Source organism: Astyanax mexicanus, chromosome 17 (assembly GCF_023375975.1).
Source record: "Astyanax mexicanus isolate ESR-SI-001 chromosome 17, AstMex3_surface, whole genome shotgun sequence".
In the NCBI taxonomy this organism is placed as follows: domain Eukaryota; kingdom Metazoa; phylum Chordata; class Actinopteri; order Characiformes; family Acestrorhamphidae; genus Astyanax; species Astyanax mexicanus.
Genome location: NC_064424.1, coordinates 9,563,016 through 9,588,633, shown reverse-complemented (window position 1 = coordinate 9,588,633; position 25,618 = coordinate 9,563,016). Strand labels below are relative to the sequence as shown.

The 25,618-nt window shown below is 41.7% G+C and overlaps 3 protein-coding genes across 3 annotated transcripts; all 3 read right to left on the bottom strand.

Annotated features, from left to right (window-relative positions):
* Positions 1-2,952: 2,952 nt before the first annotated feature.
* Positions 2,953-5,056, bottom strand: LOC103027955 (odorant receptor 131-2-like). Its single transcript, XM_049466529.1, has one exon. The coding sequence runs from the start codon at positions 4,904-4,906 to the stop codon at positions 3,944-3,946; it is 963 nt and encodes a 320-aa protein (XP_049322486.1). The 5' UTR covers positions 4,907-5,056; the 3' UTR covers positions 2,953-3,943.
* A 3,845-nt stretch (positions 5,057-8,901) lies between these two features.
* LOC111189060 (odorant receptor 131-2-like) lies at positions 8,902-10,727 on the bottom strand. The gene has a single exon (XM_022662852.2). The coding sequence runs from the start codon at positions 10,177-10,179 to the stop codon at positions 9,214-9,216; it is 966 nt and encodes a 321-aa protein (XP_022518573.2). The 5' UTR covers positions 10,180-10,727; the 3' UTR covers positions 8,902-9,213.
* Positions 10,728-23,209: 12,482 nt separating this feature from the next.
* Positions 23,210-24,840, bottom strand: LOC103028262 (odorant receptor 131-2-like). The gene is made up of 2 exons (XM_007254196.4): positions 24,771-24,840; positions 23,210-24,340 (listed from the first exon to the last, which is right to left on the bottom strand). Exon 2 carries the CDS (start codon positions 24,335-24,337, stop codon positions 23,366-23,368), a length of 972 nt encoding a protein of 323 aa, XP_007254258.3. The 5' UTR covers positions 24,338-24,340; positions 24,771-24,840; the 3' UTR covers positions 23,210-23,365.
* Positions 24,841-25,618: the final 778 nt, after the last annotated feature.

Here is a 25,618-nt window from a genome sequence, read left to right as displayed (position 1 = left end):
AGAAGAATATTAATTAGAGAGTACAGATTATTATTGTATTATTGTATGTTTATAATTATGAACACAATCAGCTATAGCTATAGCTGCTTCCATATATCTGGTATTTATTTATTTATATAAAAGACCAAAATGGGGTCATGCGATACAGCTGTCACCACTGTCACATTACAATAAACATGCCGCTGGTCATGTACAGGCCAGCTGAAACTGTTGCTCCTCATGAACTACAAAAACAATAAATGATTGGCACTATTTGGCTGTATCTCCAGAGTCCTCTGCTCACCTGATGTTTTGAAGCAGAGTAAACACTTAAGGGAGATCTCATTAACAAGAGGTTTAGTGATGTTTAGAGACCAGGGCCTGTAATTATGTGCTTGAGGACACAAAGCCCAAAAGGCTTTCAGTTCCTGAGTACTCCAGTGACTGTGTGAAAATAGCATTCACTATAGAGTAAATTAGCTCTCCCATGCCATATACAGTGGCCCAATAGATTTCTTTTGTTTTTGCTTTTTTGTTATAATTATGTTTTTCCGATTGTCAGTCAAACTTTAATATCAGACAGAGTAAACCAATCTAGCCCTGTGTGAAAAAGTGTTTGCCCCCTAAACCTAATATCTTGGTTGTGTCACCCTTGGCACCAACAACTGCAATTAGGCTTTACAGAATACTGTCGATTAATTTTCTATCTCTGTGGAGGATTATTTGCCTACTTTTCTTTACAGAATTGTTTTAATTTAGACACATTGGAGGATTTTTCAGCATAAATGTCCTGTTTACGATCATCCATAGCATCTTAATCAGACTTTTCTAGGCCACTTCTGAACCTTCATTTTGTTTATTTTTTTCAAGCCATTCAGAGGTGGACTTGTTTGTGTGCTTTGCGTCATTGTCCTGCTGCAGAATCCAGAAACACCCAATTTTGAGGCCACAAACTGATGACTAAACTTCTTATGGTTTGTCTGGTAAACAGCAAAATTCCTGGTTCTGTTAATTACAGCAAGTTGTCAGGGCTCTGAAGAAGCAAAGCAGCCCCAGACCATCACGCTACCACCACCATGTTTTACGTTCAGTATGATGTTTTTTGATTGAAATGATGTGTTAGTTTTACGCCAGATCTAACGGAACTCTCACTATTCAAAAATATCCACTTTTGTCAGGTCAGTCCAAAGAATATTTACCCAAAGTCCTGGGGATCATTAAGTTGTTTTTTGGCAAAAAAAAAAAAGGGCCGTTGTGTTCTTTTTGGTCAGCAGTGTTTTTGCCTTGGAACTCTCCCCTGGAGACAATTTTCACCCAGTCTCTTTCTTATTATTAAGTCATTAACTCTGACCTTATCTGAGGAAAGTGAGACCTGCAGTTCTTTAAATGTTGTTCTTGGTTCTTTTGTGACCTCCTGGATGAGTTGTTCATGCCCTTTTGGAATAATTTCGGTTGGTCAGCCACTCCTGGGAAGTATTCCATGTTTTCTACTTTTGTGAATAATAACTGTGGTCTGCTGGAGTCCCAAAGCTTTAGAAATGGCTTTGTAGCATTTTCCAGACTGATAGATGATCAATGTTTCCTTATCTTTTTTTTTTATTTCTTCAGATCATGACATAATATGTTGCTTTTAGAGATCTTTTAGCTGCTTTATGTTGTCAGAGAGGTTCTATTTAAGTGATTTCTTGATTTTACAGGTCTGGCAGTAATCAAGCCTAGTTGTGGCCTTTGATTAGTGAAACTGAACTCAGCTTTCCAAAAAGTGTGATAAATTACAGTTAATTGATGGAGGGAGCTTTTCATAAATTGCTAGATTAGTTTGGATAATTCTTTTGACTTAATAAATAAAATTATCATTTAAAAATGCTTTGTATAGGTTATATTTGTCTGATATTAAAGTTTATTTAATAATATGAAAAATAAGTAAGACAAAATGCAAAAACAAAAGAAATCTGTAAAGGGCAAACACGTTTTCACACCACTGTAAACATTATGGTTGCTGGGCAGGGGTTGAAGAGAGATAAAATATTAAATATTTAGTCTGGTCACTTGCTTCAGTATTAAATCTCTTCAAACCCACAACAAACACACATAAACACATACACACAAGTGTCATAAATAATAAAAAATTTCCAAAGGTCAAACAATTACTTCTATTTCAAAAACACCATGAGCATAATATGGCTTAAAAACACTATCTGATCTACAGCACTCAGATTAGGTTATCTGTTTAACTATATACTTTACTGAATGAAATTAGCAAATATCTGTAAATTTTCGAAAAATCTATATATTACCAGGTTTTCCACAATAAGTGCAAAGTTGACTTATTGCAGAATATATGGACATAACTTCAACCATTTTACAGACCTCATTATTGCCATTGTGTTTAATCAACGAGAAGAGCAAACTAATGAGAATAAGATGGAATGTGGACTTTTTATTTTATTTTGCAGTTCATTAATGTAGCATATATTATTCATTATTAATAAGTGTCTTAATGCTCCTAATAAAAAAAGATCAAAAGTAATATTTAAATCCGTTATTATCATAAGGGAATTCAGAAATGCTGATTATGATGACAGACCCATATACACTTCATTTATAAAAGAGACTGTTAGATTTTTCTAATCTGGTTTTTATGCTCTTAAGCGTTACCAGTTATTTGAATTTCGCTGTAAACACTGTATTTATATGTCTATCACTAAAAACTGTGATACTTTAAATTGTGACATTTGTGATCCTTTAATTATTCCAAACTGTGAAACACATTGATGCAGTTCTACACTTATATAAACATATTTAGTTATACTGTAGTAATGAAATTTTATTTCAATAAATACAGAGTTTTTTAGCCACAGTGTGTTTTTTTCCTATTGCCTATGTAATTGTAGTTAATGATGCATAAACGAAAAAAGACAAACAATAAAACAAAAACATAAAATTAAACCTGTGAAAAAATAAAACAAATTTTATCAAAGTGATCAAAGTAATATTGATAACATTAAGAAAATTGTAATTATTATAACAATCAATATAATTTTGATCACTTTTTCACAGTTTCCTTTTAATAATATTTCAACATAATCAGATCAGACAAATCATGTAACCAAATCATGCATATGTCGCTGCTGCTGTTAAAGTGTTTGTTTTTTTTCATTTTAATATTGATTTATTAGCCACTTCACTCACCAATATTTGTATTATAATTATTTATAGGCAAAAAAAAAGGAAACAAAAACCAAGAAAACAAATGTGTGCCTTTCAAAATCTTCTGGAGAGTTAAAACAGAAAAAACATCAGAAAACCTCAAATGCAGTAATTTACACACTATACATTTCAATAATCATAATATTTAAATGAGTGTGCAATATCTGCACAACTGTCATTAATTACCGTCTCAATTTCATTTGGATCAAATGCTCAGTGTTTAGTTGCAAGTAAAGAAGGTGGCCAAATTGATTTTTTACCAATATTTGTGAAAAAGAATAAATAAAGGTAAACTACAGCCAATATAATGAATAATTATATACTTTAATAAAGAATATATTGTATACTTTAACTTGGAACCACCCTTGATTGCAACACTGCAATCAAGCTTTACCGATAACTGTCAATGAGTCATTTACACCTCTGTGGAGGAATTTTGTTCACAGAATTGTTTTAAGTTAGCCACACTTCCAGCATAAACCTCCTGTTTAAGATTATGCCATAGCATCTTTATCAGACTTTGACTAGGCCACTCCAAAACCTTCATTTAAAACACCAAGAAAACATTAGTAAATGTGCCACTGTCAGTAATTACAATCTTGGCAACTAGATTGAATTGTAAACTATATTTGACAGACAAAAACAATTAGAAATAAAACTATGAACTATATAACACAGCTAAACTTGTTTCCTATTAGTCGAATAAAGTACAGTACAGTATATATTGTTGTGAATATTGATTTATGCATGCAATTCAGTGTACATTTACAATAGGCTTGACTGTGCCAGAGCCACATCGAAAGTAATAAATGAACAAAGGTTTCAGGGCATTGTCTCTCAGCCCATAGATGAGTGGACTCATGCACCTGGGCAGAACCAGGATAAAAAGAAATGCCAGGTAGCGCACATCCAAGTACAGAGAGCTGTTGCCCAGCATGGCTGCAGCACGCTCGATGGCACCAAACAGAAATGCTGTAAGGCACAGGCCCAGCTGAACAAAGTGCAGCAGCACAGTCCTGTGGGCTTTCGTAGCAGAGTCTTTGTTGGAGGACACAGACCTGGCTGAGATCATAATGCTGATATAGGTGAAGATGATGATCAGCGACACTCCCACAAAGTACAGTATATTCAAAGCACTGAATACATCTAATTGCCATGCTTTTATGAACAAAGTTTCCCTTGTGCAAAGTATGTGTGTTGTTAAAATGTTAGGGTCCATCACTATTCTATAAAACAAATCAATCATGAAATTTATAGAACCAAAACTCCAGATTAACACAATGGCAAGATACGTCCTTTTTCGAGTGGCTATTTCAGCGTGTCTAAGAGGAAAACATATGGCTATGTAACGCTCTAATGACATTACAGCCAGGTTTAAAGGTGCATTACGGAAAGTAGTACTTGATACAAAAACTGTTAAAGCGCATGCTACTATGACTAACTTGAGCAAGGCCAGCCCAACACAGTACAGCACAACAGTGAATAAAAGATGAATGGAGTCATTGAGAAGCATGTGAGCAAAAAGAATGTAGCGTGGAGTCTCTATAAAAACACGCTTACTCATAAGGGAATATAACATAATCATATTCAGATATATGAAGAACAAAGACATTAACAACACGACAGTAAGTTTTGTGATAGGTCCCTCATTAAATGAAACATTATAGAGCTGTTGATGCATAAACATCTCGACCGTGCTTCCATTAGAAACTGCCATAAGCTATTTGTATATATTAAAAATAGATACATTTCATACAGTAATTGTTATAGATATCACTGTACTTATGTTTTAAATAAGCCACTACACATAACAAACATTTAAAGAGCAGAAAATATTCGACAACACAAAGAGGAAAACACGAGAACAGCACTCTCCTAAGCCTTCTAAGCACTTGCTTTATACTACTTCATGACATCACACTATGGTGGCCCCTGACTGAGAGATGAAGCCACACCTCTGGGTTGAAACAGTGAGACCGACCTCAGCACACATCTCTGGGAATCAATGCTACAGTTAAAGGTTATAATACAGTTCCCATGAACAGTAATTAGATGTGTGTCAGCATTTGGCAATTTGGAAGTACACTGTGATATTAAATATGCACTGTAAAATTATCTTGGACATTTTCAAATATACAGTTTTGATTTACACATATTCTTCAAGGACATAAAGGTCAAGGATATATTTGTTCTTAAATGATTTCTTTGAACTGTTATTTTTCAGATAGATAGATAGATAGATAGATAGATAGATAGATAGATACTTTATTGATCCCTGAGGGAAAATTTTGATGCCAAATAAGTGCAATACACTCCTGGCCATAAAAAAAGTCGCAACCCAAAAAAAGGTCACACACTCTAATATTTTGCTAGATCGCCCTTAGCTTTGATTGGGAACGCATTAAATGTGATATTGTTTCGATAAGCTTCAGCAATGTCATAAGATTTATTTTAATCCAGTGTTGCATTAATTTTTCACCAAGATCTTGCATTGATGATGGTAGAGCCTTATCGCTGCACAAAGTCTTCTCCAGCACATTCCAAAGATTCTCGATGGTGTTAAGGTCTGGACTCTGGGCCAAAGGTCTGCGGTGACCAATCCATATGTGAAAATGATAATGCTCCCTAAACCATTCTTTCACAATTCCAGACCGATGAATCCTGGCATTGTCATCTTGGAATATGCCCGTGCCATCAGGGAAGAAAAAAATCCATTGATGGAACAAAATAATAAATATTTGTCTGGTCTTGTCATTTACTTAAGTATTTAATCTCTTCAAATCCACAAAATACACACATAATGACATACACACAAGTGACATAAATCATAAAAACCCAAATACCTAAACAGCAAGCACAGCAAAAGCATGATATGGCTACATGGTCTGATCTGATCTGGTCATGAATATGATCTGATCTACAGCACTCAGATTAGGTTATCTGTTTAACTATATACTTTATTTGGGGTGTAACGGTACAGAAAATTCACAGTTCGGTTCACATCGTGGTATAAACCCCATGGTTCTGTACGTTTTTAGTACAGTTGGTGGAAAAATTAAATAGGCTGGGCAATCTGTAGAGTCTCACCCTTATTAACTCATAATAACAATGTAACCTCATTATAACCATGTTTTGTTTTAAACTCCTCTGTACTGTATGTTTATATACGTTTACAGTACGCTCCAAACTGAAAAAAACAATGACCTTTAAAAAATACTTCAGTAATGGCTTGGGACCTGTCTGATTTCACATCTAGAGGCTGCTTAAAAGCAGTGGAGACAAGTAGTTGGGTTGAAGTTTAAACTTTTTTATTAGTTCTGGTTATTGCTAGGTCTGGATGATGCCGTCGAATATGCGTGCGCGTAACAGCGGCTCTGCGTCGCTGTGAAATTTAAACCTCGAAGGCGGGAATGTGTGGGAGGGGGCGCGAGGCCGGGCGGACCAATCACAGCTGCGGCTGTCCGCGTCGCGCAACACGTAGTAAGCAAGTTGTGTTTCCACAAACATACCTACACCCAGAGTTGCCAGATTAGTGGGTTTCCCGCCAAATTGGGTTTGTTTGAAAATCCAGTTGCGGGTGAAAGTTCAGGGGTGGCAGGGTGCGTTTTTTGGGCTACTTTTACCTCGGGGAGTGGGAGAGAGAGAGTAACCAGAAGAAGGGACAAAAACAGAAAAGAGTAAATAAAAGTAATTTCTCTTTTTTTGCTAATTATGTTACTATGAAATGTTCTTGACTGGGATATAAAACTGTTCTAAAAGAAATAATAAAACACTCATGTTACAATATTATTATTGACTTTATGATAAATAGCAATACTGAAAATACATCACTTATAAACAAAATACTAAGTCGTACAATCATAGTTGTTTTTGCCATTTGCTTCAAGCATGTGACAGACATGTATTTTAGGCTAGTTTAAGCTTCTGAAGGGCGGGTTTTAGACTGACTTGGGCTGGATATTTTTTGTTGGACCTGGCAACCCTTCCTGAAGCTGCCTTGCAGTGCATACACAAACGTACCCTACACCCGCCGAGCAGCGCCAACATACCGTCTTTTTTCGGTCCACCACTGGCTCTCTAGCCCTTCTATAGTTCACAGGGAACCATAGTATTCGAACACAGTGGATTTAAAAGCAACAGGTGGTTTCTCTAGCTCCTGTGTGTCTTTTCCACTCAAGTGCGCTGTTTCCAGTCGCCATACTCAACCCGTTCTCAGAGCTCAGAGTTAAACTTTTCAGGGCAGGTTAAAAGAAGCCAGTTGCTAATAGCAACAGTGCTACAGCTACACTTTCCGGGTGACCGGTGACCCCCGTACCGTGAAGGTTCATAAAGGATACATGTACGATACACCCCTATACTTTTTTAAATTAAATTAGCAAATATCTGTAAACTTTCAAATAGCCTACATATAACCAGGCCTCCCACAACAATTGCAATGTTGACTTATTGCAAAATAAATGGACATTACTTAGACCTCATTATTGTCTCTTGTGTTTACTCAGTGAAAACAGCAAATTGAGAATAAGCTGTAATGTTGACTTTTTATTTTCGTTTGCAATTAATTAATATAGCATATTTAAATATTTTATTATTAATTATTAAAAACAGTGTCTTAATACTTTTTAAAAGTCTTCAAAAGTAATATGAAAATAAATGATTATTAATATGCAATATAGAATTCAGAAATGCTGGTTAGGCCCATATTAATAATAATTAATAATAATTAAAATACAAAAACCCTTCACCCTTCAAATTCAACCTGGAAAAAATATGAAACAGATTTCATCAAAGTGATCACAGTAATATTTATAACATTAAGAAAATATAATTATTATAATAATTTATATTATTGTGATCACTTTTTCACAGTTTCCTTTTTATAATATTTTAACATAATTTGATTAGACAAATCATGTAACACAACACTAATTCACCAAATATATGATGCTGCTGCTGGTAAAATGTTTGTTTTCCATTTTAATATTGATTTATTAGCCACTGGATAACATTGTTATTTTTACTGTACTTATGCTTCATTCACCAAGTATTGTAATTTAATTATTTATAGGCTATACCTTCCACTATAGCTTTTTCTTTTTCCTTCTTGAAAAAAAATGTGTATCCTGCAAAATCTTCTGGAGAAATAAAACAGAAAAGACATCAGAAAACCTCATCAAGTATTGTAATTTAATTATGTATAGGCTATAGCTTCCACTATAGCTTTTTTTCTTACTTCTTGAAAGAAAACAAATGTGTATCCTGCAAAATCTTCTAGGGAAAATAAAACAGAAAAGACATCAGAAAACCTCAAACACAGTATTTTCTGCATAACTGTCCTAAATTATAGTCTTAATTTCAGTTGGATCAAATGCTCAGTGGTTACCTATCAGTAAAAAAAGTGGACAAATAGATTTACCTATATTTGTGAAAAAGAATAAATAAAACTTCAGATGGTATAATAAATCTAAACTTTTTCCTTTTAAGTATTTATTTGAGGGATTTATGCATGTTATTTAATGCACAGATCTGTGAAAAACATTTACCCCTACAGATGTCTTTAGTTTTTGCTGTTTTATCATAAATACATTTTTCAGATTAGACAAAGATAAGAACATTTTTCAAATTATAATTTTATTTATTAAAGGAAAAAAAATTCAAACCAATCTAACCCTGTGTGAAAAACAATTTGCCAAGAAAATCAAATAACTTGGTTGTGCCATCCTTGGCGGCAACAATTGTAATCAAGCTTTACCGATAACTGGCAATGAGCATTTGATGGGGTTTTAAGTGTGCACCTCCTGTTTAAGAACATCCACAGCATCTCAATTGGACTAGGCCACTCCAAAACCTTTATTCAAAAAACACCAAGAAAACATCAGTACATCTGTACTACTGTCAGTAATTACAATCTTGGCAACTAGATTGAATTTTGTACTGTATTTGACAGACAAACAACAAACAAAAATAAAACAATGAACTATGTAACACAGCTACACTTCTTTCCTATCAGTTAAATTAAGTGATTCAGTGTACATTTACAATTGGCTTGACTCTGCCAGAGCCACATCGAAAGTAATAAATGAACAAAGGTTTCAGGGCATTGTCTCTCAACCCATAGATGAGTGGACTCATGCAACGGGGCACAGCCAGGATAAAAAGAAATGCCATGTAGCGCACATCCAAGTACAGAGAGCTGTTGCCCAGCATGGCTGCAGCACGCTCGATGGCACTATACAGAAATGCTGTAAGGCACAGGCCCAGCTGAACAAAGTGCAGCAGCACAGTCCTGTGGGCTTTCGTAGCAGAGTCTTTGTTGGAGGACACAGACCTGGCTGAGATCATAATGCTGATATAGGTGAAGATGATGATCAGCGACACTCCCACAAAGTACAGTATATTCAAAGCACTGAATACATCTAATTGCCATGCTTTTATGAACAAAGTTTCCCTTGTGCAAAATATTTGTGTTGTTAAAATGTTAGGGTCCATCACTATTCTATAAAACAAATCAATCATGAAATTTAAAGAACCAATACTCCAGATAAACACAATGGCAAGATACGTCCTTTTTCGAGTGGCTATTTCAGCATGTCTAAGAGGAAAACATATGGCTATGTAACGCTCTAATGACATTACAGCCAGGTTTAAAGGTGCATTACGGAAAGTAGTACTTGATACAAAAACTGTTAAAGCGCATGCTACTATGACTAACTTGAGCAAGGCCAGCCCAACACAGTACAGCACAGCAGTGAATAAAAGATGAATGGAGTCATTGAGAAGCATGTGAGCAAAAAGAATGTAGCGTGGAGTCTCTATAAAAACACGCTTACTCATAAGAGAATATAACATAATCATATTCAGATATATAAAAAACAAAAAAATTAACATCACAACAGTAAGTTTTGTGATAGGTCCCTCATTAAATGAAACATTAAAGAGTTGTTGATGTATATAAAGTAGCTCGACTGTGCTTCCATTAGAAACTGCCATAAGCTGTTTGTATTATATTACGGATAGATCAATTTCATACAGTAATTGTTATAGATAGCACTGTTCTTATGTTTTAAATAAGCCACTACATATAACAAACATTTCTTGAAAGAGTAGAAAATGTTCAGCAACACAGACAGAAAAACGAGAGAACAGCACTCTCCTAAGCCTTCTAAACACTTACTTTATACTACTTCATAACATTTGAAGACACACCTCTAGGTTGGAACAGTGAGACTGACCTCAGAACCAGGCCAGGCGACGCCCCTGCTCAGCACACATCTCTGGGAATCAATGCTACAGTTAACGGTTATAACAAAGTTTCCATGTACAGTAATTAGATGTGTGTCAGCATGTGGCAATTTAGAAGTACACTGTGATATTAAACATGCACTGTAAAATTATCTTGGACATTTAAAATATACAGTTGTGGTTTACACATGTTCTTCAAGGACATGAAGTTCCTGGTTATATCGGTCTTTAAATTATTTCTTTGAATTACATTGATGATGGTAGAGTCTGACTGCTGCGCAAAGCTTTCTCCAGCACATCCCAAAGATTCTCAATGGGGTTAATGTCTGGATTCTGTGGCGAACAATCCATGTGTGAAAAAAATGTCACATGCCCCCTGAACCATTCTTTCACAATTTCAGCTCGACATCCTGGCATTGTCATCTTGAAATATACTTGTGCCACCACATTATACTTCAGATTATCAAAAAACTTTATATATCAGACCAAGATAAACGGAGTAAATCCAAAAAGCAGTACGTTAGTTTTTATTACTTTCACTGTACTGTTCATAGTAACCATACCTTAAACATGTAGCTTTGGTGATAAAGTAAATAAAGTAGTTAGCATTAGCTAAGCTATCTAGCTAAAACATTCCACGCTGAAATAAGGTAGTTAATGTTAGCTAACCTATCTAGCTAAAACATTCCACGCTGAAATAAAGTAGTTAATGTTAGCTAACCTATCTAGCTAAAACATTCCACGCTGAAATAAAGTAGTTAATGTTAGCTAACCTATCTAGTTAAAACATTCCACGCTGAAATAAGGTAGTTAATGTTAGCTAACCTATCTAGCTAAAACATTCCACGCTGAAATAAAGTAGTTAATGTTAGCTAACCTATCTAGTTAAAACATTCCACGCTGAAATAAGGTAGTTAATGTTAGCTAACCTATCTAGCTAAAACATTCCACGCTGAAATAAAGTAGTTAATGTTAGCTAACCTATCTAGCTAAAACATTCCACGCTGAAATAAAGTAGTTAATGTTAGCTAACCTATCTAGTTAAAACATTCCACGCTGAAATAAGGTAGTTAATGTTAGCTAACCTATCTAGCTAAAACATTCCACGCTGAAATAAAGTAGTTAATGTTAGCTAACCTATCTAGTTAAAACATTCCACGCTGAAATAAGGTAGTTAATGTTAGCTAACCTATCTAGCTAAAACATTCCACGCTGAAATAAAGTAGTTAATGTTAGCTAACCTATCTAGCTAAAACATTCCTCACTGAAATAAAGTAGTTAATGTTAGCTAACCTATCTAGCCAAAACATTCCACGCTGAAATAAGGTAGTTAATGTTAGCTAACCTATCTAGCTAAAACATTCCACGCTGAAATAAGGTAGTTAATGTTAGCTAACCTATCTAGTTAAAACATTCCACGCTGAAATAAAGTAGTTAATGTTAGCTAACCTATCTAGTTAAAACATTTCACACTGAAATAAAGTAGTTAACATTAGCTAACCTATCTAGCTAAAACATTCCACGCTGAAATAAAGTAGTTAATGTTAGCTAACCTATCTAGTTAAAACATTCCACACTGAAATAAAGTAGTTAACATTAGCTAACCTATCTAGCTAAAACGTTCTTCACTGAAATAAAGTAACTTAGTTAACGTTATGTTTCATAGTTCCTGACTGCCAGGGCGGTGCTTAATGTGGATGTATCACTGCCGTGCCCACGGCGAACCGAGAATAGTATGCCAACGAAGTCACTCACGTGACACAGCGTGTGACGCATGCAGGGGTATTATACCCCCTGGCACTCGCTGCTCCTCCTCTTTCTCTTCTCGCCCAGAACCGATTGAGTGCAGCTCGTTCAGAGCTTCGGTTTTCCGACCTCTAGAGCTGTTTTACTTCATCTTCTCTTGGATTATTGGATTATTGGATTTTCGTCAGTGCTCACAAAGCTTGGTGCTCCAAGCTTCGAGTCACTGTGTTTCTTTGTCGAGGCTCAGCACGATGAGTACTCTCTTCGGTAGCTCGAGTTTAGCTTCGATACCTCGTAAGCTATCTCTGCCTTAGCTGTCTGGTGCTCGGTACACCGAGTTCACGCTAGCGTGCAGCATAGCGCTCGACACCTGAGGCTAGCCAGTGGCTAGGGGCCACTTGAGCGGCCTTTGTCAGCGTTTTTCCGGAACCGCGGTCTAGCTAGCGCAGCGATGCTATCTCCAATCGGCTGTATGCAATGCCCGGCCATCCTGGAGCCCTATGGCGGACACCGGCTGTGCCCATCTTGCCTGGGCTTGGACCATCTGCGCGAAGCGCTCTCTGATCCGTGCATCGACTGTGCTATGATACCCATGGCTGCCCGCCACGAGCAGCTAGCAGGCCTTGAAGCACGAAGCGAGGCCTCCCTCCCCGCGCCAGCGCCCAAAGCTCGCGGAAAAAGGAGCGCGGATAGCTTGTTAGAGCCACCCCGAACAAAGAAAAGTTATGGAGCGCTTTGTAACCGCGTGGACTCGGTGGTATCGGAATTACACCAGCTAAAGAGCCTGATCTTAGCTATGAACAGCCAGACGGAGAACCGAGCGGACAAGACCCCCTCGGCCGAATCGAAAGAGGCTGCTTCACCAAGGCGGGAGGCTGATTTTGACGTTCTGTCTACAGCTGCCTCCAACGCGGATTTCACACAGGGATTGGCTCTCGAGCATGAGATGGAGCATGAGTCTTTTCCGACCGACAGCTCCCCTAAATCTCCACTCTCCCTGTCTTCAGGCGAAGCCAGGGGAAGTGAGGACCCACCCTCCGCAGCTTCTCGCAGAGCTTTGGTAGAGGAAACGCTCAAGTTAGCCTTGGCCAGGCTTGGCCTGGACACACCAGCAGCGGGGAGTGTGCGCTCTAACGCGCTGTTCAAGCGCCTAGAAGCAGGAGATTTCGTGGTGCCTCCGTGTCAGGATTTCGTGTCCGAATTCTCGACGGCCTTTAGGAGTGAAAAAGCATGTCGACCGACAGAAACGGACTATGAACTGACTATGGGTTGGCCTCCATGCCCGCGATCGACCCCTGTGTTGCTTCCACGGTGGATTTGCCAGATGAAGTGCTTCGGCTGGAACCTCGCTGCCCAAGCACGGAGTGTAGGCGCACGGACGAGCTGGTTGTCAAGATGCACAACTCAGCGACGTGGATAGGGAGACTGCTGAATTCTCTCTGCATCCTGCTCATCGCGCTGCAGAATAGACGACACTCCCACCCTCCCAAGCCGCACACAGCTGCTGCGCCTGATCGCCGCTGACGCGTTACGGCTGGTGGCACTGTTGCTCTCGCCATCACATCTGGCCTATTGGAAAAAGACGGTCTCAGACCCGTGGGCTCTGAGCACCATGACAGAGGGTTACAGACTGCAATTTCGTCGCCGGCCACCATTATGCTCTCGCCCTACGGTGACCACAGTTCAGGATCCCGTCCGGGCTGCAAGCCTCTCGCTGGAAATCAGCTCTCTCCTGGCCAGAGGAGCCATAGAGTTGGTAGACCCTCAAGTTCACCCCGAGGGGTTCTTCTCAATTTATTTCGTTGTTTCAAAGAAAGACGGCGGTTTGAGGCCGATCTGAGGTCGGCTGAACAGTTTTCTGAAGGTTCTCCCGTTTCGGATGTTACACACCGTGACTGTTCTCCATGCGGTCTCCGAAGCAGAGTGGTTTACCCTGGTAGACCTCAGGGATGCTTATTTTCATGTTCCAATTGTTCCAGAACACAGACGTTTTCTAAGGTTTGCTTTTCAAAACAAGGTATTTCAGTTTAGATGCCGTTCGGCCTTTCACTGGCACCAAGGGTGTTCATAAGATGTATGCGGGCGGCCTTATCCCCCCTCATGGCTCAGGGGCTAAAGATTTTACCGTATCTCGACGATTGGCTGCTCTGTGCCCCCTCGGAGCAGAGGGCTCACACAGACACACTCATATTGCTGCAGCACACGCAGGCACTGGGGCTCGCGGTGAACTGGAACAAGAGTGCTTTGACGCCGACTCAGAACATAACCTTCTTAGGCATGGTCTTGGATTCGCGTCACATGCTGGCCAACCTACCTCCAGCTCGCGCTGCGGTTATATTATCGGCCATTCACAGCCTCAGACGAGGCGCCAAGGTACAATATTTGAGGCTTTTGAGCCTGCAGGGACTTCTCACAGCTGCTGCACAGGTTGTGGCGTTGGGGAAGCTCCACATCCGACCGTTCCAGATGTGGCTCATCAGTTTAAAACTGGACGCTGTATGGAACAGACACACACTCGTTCGCATTTCCAGCAAATGTTTGACTGCCCTCGACATCTGGAAATCTGCACCCTTCCTGCTGTCAGGAGTGACGATAGGTCAGATTCCTTCTCGCAGAGAAGTGATTACTACGGATGCTTCAGCCACCGGTTGGGGGCCTGTTTGGAACCACAGAGCTGTACAAGGAACTTGGTGCAGGCGGCAAGCACGAGACCACATCAACATCCTGGAGTTACGAGCGATAGTGCTCGCCCTGAGACATTTTCTCCTGGTGCTCCGCGGCAGACATGTCTTAGTGAGATCAGACAATATGTCAGCAGTCTATCATGTGAATCACTTCGGCGGAACGAGGTCCCGCAGGCTACTGGCACTGGCACAAGAGCTTTGGACGTGGGTTCACCCCAGAGTGTTGTCTCTAAGAGCATCTCATGTGACGGGCGCCACCAATGTCACGGCGGATGCACTCTCGCCGTTCCCTCCACCCAGGGCAATGGAGACTGCACACAGGTGTAGTGCAGCTGGTGTGGGAACAATTCGGAGAAGCTCAAGTGGACCTTTTTGCCTCACTGGACACGACACACTGCCCTCTCTGGTTTTCGGAGACGGCGCTGTACAGCCCATTGGGCCAGGATGCCCTGGCTCACAGCTGGCCAAGAACCCTGCTCTATGCTTTTCCCCCTTTATCACTGATTCCGGCTGTACTGGACAGAGTGCGTCGGGAACAGCATCGGGTACTCTTGGTGGCCCCGAGGTGGCCGTACCAACCATGGTTTTCGACTCTGCTGTCCTTACTCTGCGGGGTTCCATGGGAACTCCCGAGTCGAGCGGATCTGCTTTCACAACTGAACGGACAAGTGTGGCACCCACGTCCGGAGCAACTCCAGCTCTTTGTGAAGCTCCTTTTGAACTGCTGGAGCTGGCGGAGCAAAAATGGATCTCTCTTAAAACTGCCTTCCTGCTGGCTGTTTGCACAGCGAAGCGGAGATGTGAGCTACATGGCTATCTGTGAGCCCCTTGTGTTTACAATGGGCTTGAATGACTGCAGTGTGAGACTGAGGCTGAACACTGCGTTTCTGCCTAAGGTGTTGAATCCTGCTTTTGTGAACCAAACCATTGATCTTCCAGCCTATGTGGACAGTTCTGATACCAGGAGGCTGAAATTGTGCCCTGTTAGGGCTTTACGGACATATGTGTCAGCTACAACGGCTGTTCGTCAGACGGATCAGCTGTTTGTGTGTTTCTCTGCTGCAAAGTTGGGAAAACCACTTTCGAAGCAGCGTCTGTCCCACTGGCTGGAGGTTATTCAAGGGGCCTACAGGGCTGCAGATCGTCCCCTGTCTGCCCCGACTACAGGACATTCTGTTCGGGGTATCGCCACATCTTGGGCTGCGCTTCGAGGAGTGTCTCTACTGGAGATTTGTGCAGCGGCCACATGGTCGTCACCATGCACATTTTCTTGTTTTTACAGTATGAATGTGGCAGCCGCCGAGGGCTTATCTACGGCGGTTCTGTCCGGAGTCTCCTCGTGACATCACTGGTATGTTTCATCCACATTAAGCACCGCCTTGGCGGTCAGGAACTATGAAACATAACGCTAGTTACGTATGTAACTGTGGTTATGTGCATAGTGGATGACCGCCAGGGTTCTTGGTCACTTGGATTGCGAGAAGAACCAAGACTGAGGAGGAGCAGCGAGTGCCAGGGGGTATTATACCCCTGCATGCGTCACACGCTGTGTCACGTGAGTGACTTCGTTGGCATACTACTCTCGGTTCGCTGTGGGCACGGCAGTGATACATCCACATTAAGCACCGCCCTGGCGGTCATCCACTATTCACATAACCACAGTTACATACGTAACTAGCGTTAGCTAACCTATCTAACTAAAACATTCCACACTGAAATAAAGTAGTTAATGTTAGCTAACCTATCTAGCTAAGACATTCCACACTGAAATAAAGTAGTTTGCTAAGTGCGGACCACGCCTTATAGAAGTAGAAAAGGAGGAAGAAAAAAGGGGAGGGAACTCGGGGAAATTTGGGCTGGAGTTCTGAACTGCGTGCTGAAGAAGCGTGCAGTTATATCCCCCCCTTTTTATTTAATGAGAAGTGGAAGAGTAGAAAAAAGGGGGTTGTTGGGGAGGAGGTGGGTTGCGAAGTTTTCGTCACGAGAGGTAGTTAGTTAGGGGAGGTATTTATAGGACGGTTGATTGATACGGGGTGGAGTTAGAACGTAGAGTTCGGGCGTGGTCCTTCTCCCAAACTTTTGTTATTACATAACATCATTTTGCTAAGTGCGGACCACGCCTTATAGAAGTAGAAAAGGAGGAAGAAAAAAGGGGAGGGAACTCGGGGAAATTTGGGCTGGAGTTCTGAACTGCGTGCTGAAGAAGCGTGCAGTTATATCCCCAAAATATGGAGCTTATAATGAAGCTAGTTTGAGATGAGCCTGTCTCAAATCGTCTGGTTTGGAACGGATGTATGAGTGGTACGCCTGAGAAGACCACCGTCCGAGAAGCTTGATGACGTGCTCGGGGATTCCTTGTCTGGAGGCGTTGGATGCTGCACCGATGCGGAATGAGTGGGCGGAGAATTGGTCTGGTGAGTAACCGTTGACTGAAAGGATGCGGCGGAAATGTGTGTGGAACCAGTGCCTTGTGATTATACTACCAGATTCCGTAGTGAACAGAGTATCCGAAGGTGATGCTTGTTGAGAGAGCCGGAGATTTAGGTGGTGGACGAGTGGTTCGCACGGCTGAGGGGTGAGTCAAGTTTAAACAGATGGAGGATCGTGGTTTTGCCAAGTTGGTCAGTTTTGCTTCGCTTGATTTTAAAGGTGAGAGTATCCGAGTCCAGGATGCTGAGATCTGATATGAGGGGGTATGAAAAGGAGTTGAGGGAGATTTTTAGTGAAGTGAATTCTGAGCATCTGAGGAATCCGAAGTATGCCAGGAGAAATAGCGATTGGAGCGTGGAGGATGTTGTCGGAGGGTAAAAGCCTGATCGGAGGGTTTGAATGCAACGATGGAGGATTTCTGGTGAGATGGGAGCTCGTTCGTGTGAGTATGGAGTTTCTGATTTTTGGATTCCTTTCAGGAGAAGGGAAATTTGAGGGTGATTAGAGGAAGGGTGTGGTATGCCAGTAATTAGTTTAGTGAAAAAATTGATAGCTGCCAGATGGACTCTGAGTGATGAGGAACGGGCTGAATGTTGAGTGTGAATGAAAGTAATATAAGCTGCTATTACGGATGGATGATGAGAAGGGAAAGATACATTATGTGTGGAGTGGAAATTTTTGTATGCTTTCCAGCTTGACCAGTAAGTAGAGAGTGTCTGTGGGGAAACGGCTGAAAGGATGGTTTGTTGTGCTTGGAGGATTAGTTCGTTCAGACGGGGGTTAGGTGTAGTGTAGTTAGTGAAAATGGAGGTACCGGCGTTGGGTTGCAGTCTGCATGCGGAGCCAAGGATCTGAATTTCTGGAATTGAAAGCGAGAAAGAGAGTCAGCAATAGAGTTGGATAAACCTGGGATGTGGACAGCTTTAATTATGAACTGATGCTTAATGGAGTGCCAAGTGAGGCGACGGATAAAAGGCATTATGTCTAGCGATTTTGATCGACTTTTGTTGATGATGTGGACCGCGGCGAGATTGTCTGAATGGAGTAAAATTGATTTTCCTGACCATTCATGTCCCCAAAGGAGGGCAGCGACGAGGACCGCATATAAGTCCAGAGAGCGCAGAAGAATCGCGCGGCGGAGCACATGAAGTTCTCCGGCCAAGCAGAAGCGACCAGAGGAAGGAGCGGCATCTGTGAATAGCTTGATATCAAAAGAGCTGGAAGCTGCGTTGGCGTAGAAGAAAAACCCGGTCGATTGCAGAGGAGGCACAGCCAGAAATGGAGCTCTGACGTGCAGTATCAGTTGAGCATAACGAATGGTGGAGGGCTCGGACGAAAAGCCAAGCGGAGGAGGCGGGAAATGAAAGAACGACCCTGGGTTAGATTTTGGGTTGTGAATAAAGTGGCCGAGGGGGGGGGAAAGACGGTGCTAGGTACGGGCGGGGAGACTTGAAAGGAGGCGGAGTCCAGAAAGATCCCAAGAAACTCGAGAGATGTGGAGGGACCAACGGAGTTCTCCGACGGCGGGGCACGGAGGCGAGTGAAAGCGCTGGTCGTGGCTTCAAGACCCATCAAGAGGGGCGAGGAAGGAGGACCGACGACGAAGTTACCCAGGAGGTGGAGCACGAACTGGGGCCCGTGTTAAGCAAATCCAGCAGAGCGCCTTAGCAAAGGAATCGAAGCTTGGGGTTACTTTGCACCCGAAGCAAGGTGAACTGAAAAACGGACTCTGAAAAGGCGCCAGGAGTCAGGATGGAGAGGGAGGATTTTGAAAGCCGAAACCACGTCAGCCTTAGATAGCCAGGCCCATCGCGGGATGGGGAGCTTCGTCCCGCAAACATACGTCAATGAAGTTCCAGATCCGGGGCGTCTTGGAATGTAGCAGGGTTCCAGTGTTGGAGATGAACCGCAGCGCGAGCTGAGAGGGGGCGGCGCTGTAGATAGAGAATGAAGGTCATGAAGCTCCAGCAAGGAGCTGAGCGGGTGCTGCAGCCCGGTGAGAAACGGCGAGAGAGGAGGCGGGAAGAGAATTGACGGAGTAAAGGAAGGAGAAAGGCTGGCTGGAAGGGACGGGTTGGAGAATAGTGTTGCCAACTGCTCAGTAAGGAAAGTAGCCATGGCTGCAATTTGTGATGAAAACCCCTTAAATGTTAGAATGTTACAAATGAACTCTAACAAATGAACTACGTCCGTTGCTTTTATAAATAGGCAGAGACTTCTGAAAATAACTCCATTTTAACGTAAATTACATGATTAATTTTTTTTTTTTTTTTTTTTTGACAGTCAGCGGCGGCTTTAGGTATGCGCAGTTCGTTGCAGCGTGTTTGAAGAGCGGTGTGAGTGTGTGGTCTGACTGAGACTGCGCTGTGAGTGTCGTGGGCAGGGCTTGCGGCAGCACCTGCTGCTCGCTGAGGAGAAACTGAAGAGCACGTGTGTTCATTTAAACTCTCAATAACAAACAAAAACTACGTTGGCAAGTCGGCAACACTGTTGGAGAACAGCAGTTGGACGACTGAGGGAGGGGGAGTTGGACGACTGAGGGAGGGGGAGTTGGACGACAGAAGGAGGGGGAGTTGGACGACAGAGGGAGGGGGAGTTGGACGACTGAGGGAGGGGGAGTTGGACGACAGAAGGAGGGGGAGTTGGACGACAGAAGGAGGGGGAGTTGGACGACAGAGGGGAAGAGAGACGAGAGAGACGAGAGACGAGGCGCTGAGGCGAATTTGGTGCCGCGCCAGGGGCGCGAGAGCTGCAGCGGCAGCGAGTTGAGCGGGTGACGTCATCAGGCCGCGACGCCGGTGCGGCTCATGTGCGCTGTTCAGAGGTCCAGTGAAAAGTTCTGCTTTTGGAGCAGAACGGGGGAAAGGGATGCCGCGGCCCTTCAAAAACCCGCTGCAGCTTAACAACAGTCCAATCGGACATGCGAGAGAGGGGCCCAGGGCCGGCGAGGCCGGCCGAGGAAGACGGGCGTCCGGAGCGGCGAGCCCGCGCAGGAGGAGCAGGGGAAGGGGTAGAAGAGCGGCGGGAGTGCCGAGATCCGGGGGTGCACTGGTGAGGACGACCGACCCGGGAGGAAGAATAAGCAGTAGCCGGAGTAGAACCAGGAGTAGCCGGAATGGAGATTACGGAATTCAGACGACGAGCCCGGCGAGGCGGAGTAGGGGAAGGGGGAGAAGAGTGGCGGGAGTGCCGAGATCCGGGGGTGCACTGGTGAGGACGACCGACCCGGGAGGAAGAATAAGCAGTAGCCGGAGTAGAACCAGGAGTAGCCGGAATGGAGATTACGGAATTCAGACGACGAGCCCGGCGAGGTGGAGTAGGGGAAGGGGGAGAAGAGCGGCAGGAGTGCCGAGATCCGGGGGTGCACTGGTGAGGACGACCGACCCGGGAGGAAGAATAAGCAGTAGCCGGAGTAGAACCAGGAGTAGCCGGAATGGAGATTACGGAATTCAGACGACGAGCCCGGCGAGGTGGAGCAGGAGTGGAGACAGGCTGGCCAGGAGGGAAGAGGTCCTCGTCGGAGGCGGTGAGTTAAAGGTCCATGACGGAGAACGAGCGAATGCTAGCAGGCGGGTGCGGCAGATTCGACTGATGCGAAGTTTTCGTCACGAGAGGTAGTTAGTTAGGGGAGGTATTTATAGGACGGTTGATTGATACGGGGTGGAGTTAGAACGTAGAGTTCGGGCGTGGTCCTTCTCCCAAACTTTTGTTATTACATAACATAATTTAACGTTAGCTAACCTATCTAGCTAAAACATTCCTTACTGAAATAAAGTAGTTAACATTAGCTACTTAGTACTTAGCTACCACCTACTATCTGGTGCTCACCACTTTGTATGTGGTGCTCTCCACTTTTTTTACGTAAAAAAAATACACCACATCCATCCAGGGGCTCTGTAACTAATAATTGCACTATAAAGTCAAATTAAGTGTATATATAAAAAATATATATATATATATATATATATATATACATATATATATATATGTATATATATATATATATAGAGAGAGAGAGAGAGAGAGAGAGAGAGATAGAGAGAGATTAACCGTTCCCTATATTTAAAAATTCCCTCAGTGTACTAAATTGCTTTCTGATCTGACATGTAAGGATTGTAACATAGATCCCTTAATCTTATGTTTCATTCTTAATACATTAGGGCAGCAGTTCTAAACTTTTTTGTTTCAGGTCCCCTTCTGTTCCAGGTGTGGGTAACTATGCTGTGCTACACAAATAAGAATCATTGGGCCAGACTTCTAACATTGCATTGGTTCACCTCTGTAATAAGAATAACCTTGTAAGTCGCTCTGTATACGAGCATCAGCTGAATGCCTTAAATGTAATGTAAAATGTAAATTTTCTGTGTTCCCCCATTAGCACCCTATTGTGGCCCCACACATGCTACTGTAGGTGCTCAATATCTTAACTAAAACTATATTTGTTCTTGAATAAATACATTTAGGTTTATTTGTCAGGCTAAACCTTTATGAATTATGATCTGCAGCGCAAAGATTTGCGCTCACAATTATACAACCTTAACTTTAAATTATATTATAGGCAGACACCAGCTTCACCTTAGGGCAGTTAACTTCAGTTTGCTGATATTTGCATGCTGCAGTTGCTTTCTTCAAATTGTACAAAGCATTTTCAATAGTGTTCAAGTCAAGAGAGTGTAATAACTTCTCCTGAAATCAAACAAGGGTGGACTTCGATGTATGCTTGGGAAAACTGTCCTGTTGAAAGGTTCAGTGGCACTCAAGCTTCAGCTTCCTCAGAGAAGGCAGAATGTTTTCTTCCAAACTTGATTGAAGAACCATTTGGGTGTTTATTAAACTTCAATTGATCATATATACCAAAATTGCCTGTGGTGACAAATGTGTCACAGACTTAAAAATACATTTAGAAGCACTTTCTCATATAGGACCTAATTTACGTACTGTAGGTGTGTTAGGGTGTGTTAGTGCTGGAGATAAAACCAGCTCATTTTAAAAGTATATTTTTGCTTCTACACTTCTGTTTAAACCATTTAACAATTCAAATGCTTGAATTAAACATTTTACGTTCCATAGAACTAGTTCTGCCCTGATTTCTAGAACAAAAATATGTTGAAATATAAATGATGAAATTGTCTTTACAGTCAAATATGAGCTGCCCACTGAATTTATCTGATTAAATGTTGAATATTTAGAAAAGAAAAAATATATTTATTAATATTTAGAAAAGTGTCTGGGCGACACCACCCTACTACATGCAAAATCTGAGAATTTTTAAAGTACCAGTTATTATTTGTCTCCTGTTTTTCATTTCTCTTTACTAGTGTCTGAATTTAGACTGCATAAATGTGCAAAAAAATATGGATTAGATGCTGCTGTTGTAACATTTTCGTAATCTGGAAATAAGACATATGCAGTATTCAAAAAACCTTTGCTCTATTGATCATATTGGTCATCATGTCCTCAGGTGGAATCATGTCACTGAGCACAGCACACAAACACATGAGCAGTGCTTGAGCAGGTGCAACAGAATCAACTGGCAGTGTAATTTAACACTATATGTGTTGATTTAACACTGGAAAATTTAGTGTGTACCAATGAAACACACAATATTATAACATTATCATGTTGATTTTACTACTGTACTGAAAAATTAGTAGTTTGGTGGGGGTTGGAGATCCCATGGTGGTCCTTTGTTTATTACTAGACAGGGTAAGACAGTGGCTGCTGGGTTGAGCAACAAGTGATGTGCAGTAAAAATGTGCTGTATTCATTTTAGTACATTTTGGCTTATAATATAATGCCATTTCTCATATATTCATATTCTGAACCTGGACATACACATATAAAAAATAGAGTTCTTAATCATATAAAGACAGTTGATACAGTTGATATTTCACAAAAGTAAGCTGCTCTTTGTGCGATTAGAACATTTATTGGCCAACAGAATTCAACTGAACACAATTGGGGAAATATTTAAAACCTTTTTTTTTTACATTGTCTTCTAGTAGAAAATGATATAAACCAACAAAAAGAACAAATGGTAATCTGTGCTTGGTGTCACATGCTGGAGATACACTCTAGACACCATTGGATGCAGGTTTCACTTTTCTAGTTGCATAGCAGAAATAGTATCTGAATAAAGGCCGCACTGCATCGTCCCTCAGCCCATAAATAAGAGGACTGAGACAGCGAGGCAGAATCAGGACGATGAGAAAGTTCAGATATCGCAGATGTATAAAGAGAGAGCTGCTGCTACCAGTCATCATATACAGCATTCTCTCTATGGTGCTGTATAGAAATGAGGTGAGGCACAGGCCCAGCTGAAAGAGATGCAGCAGTACAGTCCTGTGGGCTTTGTGGGCAGAGTCTTTGTTAGAGGACACAGACCTGGCTGCCACAATAATGCTGATGTAGGTGAAGATGATGATCAGCAAGACTGAAACAAAATAAAGAATGTCAAATCCTTGAGCTTTATCAGCCTGCCACTTGGTCACGAATAGTTTCTCTCGCGTGCAAAACGTGATTTTGACTAAATGATTGGGATCGATGATGAATTCATATATGATGTCAGTTACAAAGTTCAGGGAGCTGAGGAACCAAATGATTCCTATGGCAATGGCTGTGCTTTTCTGGGTGGCAATGGCGGCGTGCCTCAGAGGGAAGCAGATTGCCACATAGCGCTCCAGAGACATCAGGGCCAGAGTCAGAGGAGCATTCTGGAAAGTGCAGCTAGAGATGAGGACCAACAGTAAGCATAAGGCCTTGGCTACATGAAGAAGAGCAAGGGACATGCCATACATAACAGCTGTGACCAACAGCAGGACAGAGTCGTTGAACAGCATGTGGCCGAACAGAATGTAGCGAGGAGACTCGTGGAAAGTGGACTTGCTTTTTAGAGCGAAAAGCATGATGCAGTTTATGTAGACGAAGAACACCACCATGAGCACCACCACTGCAATCTTAGTCCCAGTGGCAGCATCAAAGTCCACCTTGTAGACCTGCTCATACGAGAACAACTGCATGTTATTTGTGCCGTTGGTCGCCTCCATGCGCTGCAGACAAATAAACATAAGACTTATGAAATTATTTATGAGATTTTGTGGTGGATTTTTGACTTAATAGTGTTAAAAACAATAGTATTAAAGTACTGTCTTACATAAATTACACTAATATTGGTGAAGCCCAAAAAAACAAGCATGTATCTTCATTTTTTGTCTGTTTCAGTTTACATTTACATTTGAAAATCATTTGAACACAACAGCTGTCAAAAACTACAGGGAATAAAAAAACATTGTACATTAACACACATTGAGAAATCATTTTTCTTCTCCTGGAAAAGTTCCTTTTTGGAGTTTCAATTTTTCCATTTAAACAGCAAAAACCACAAGTTAAATATCAAGATCAAAGCAAGTGCTTTCAAAATAGAAATGCATGGAAGAGACAAACAAACAGACAGACAGACAGATACAAACAGATACAAACCTATATTTTAGAATGAACAAATACAACAGACACTTATGCTTCCATCTGCTACTGGTCACTCGTCGCTGCAAATGCCTATAACTCCTGGATTTATATAGGCTCGACAGGGTGGATCAGTCTATGTGTGTGTGTTTTTGTGTATGTGATTGTGTGTGTTAGGTGTGTGTGGGAGGGTGGCTGGTGGAAGGGGTGGTCAGGTGGGTTTCTTATGGCTTCCTAGAAACCATGTGCATTTCATTTTAATTAAAAATGATTAATGCTCCATTCCATTTACTTTTAATGTCAGGTGTCTGAGCTGGGAATTATGTCACACTTAAGTTGACAGGATTTCAGTTAAACATTTAGATATGTGTATACATTTCCAAAAAACAGTTAGCTAAAGATCTTAGAGTTTACCATTGGTTAGACAGCTATTCACCCTTATGTTATGGCCTGTCCAGCCAAATATTTCCTAAAATCTCCCAGACTGTCATCTTTAGCTCTGTCCGAGGTCAGAACTGTTACTGATATCAGTATCATGTATAGGGAACAACATAGTGTCCCCCAGCAGTATAGTGTACAATTGTGTCTGGGGCAGCAGAGGTTGAATACCTTACCTTGCCTAAGGGCACAACCAGGTGTAACCAGCATCCTTGATTTGAACCCCCCAGTTTCTGGGCCTTTCTTACCAATAGGTGGTGAGTTTCTTTGATTTTACCAAATTAAAAACCTCTGGAATATAATCAAGAGGAAGATGGATGATCTCAATCCATTAAACCAAACTGATCTGCTTGAATTTTTGCACCAGGAGTGACATAAAATTAGTCAAAAGCAGTGTGTGGTATTCAAAAGACTGGTATAGGAAAAAA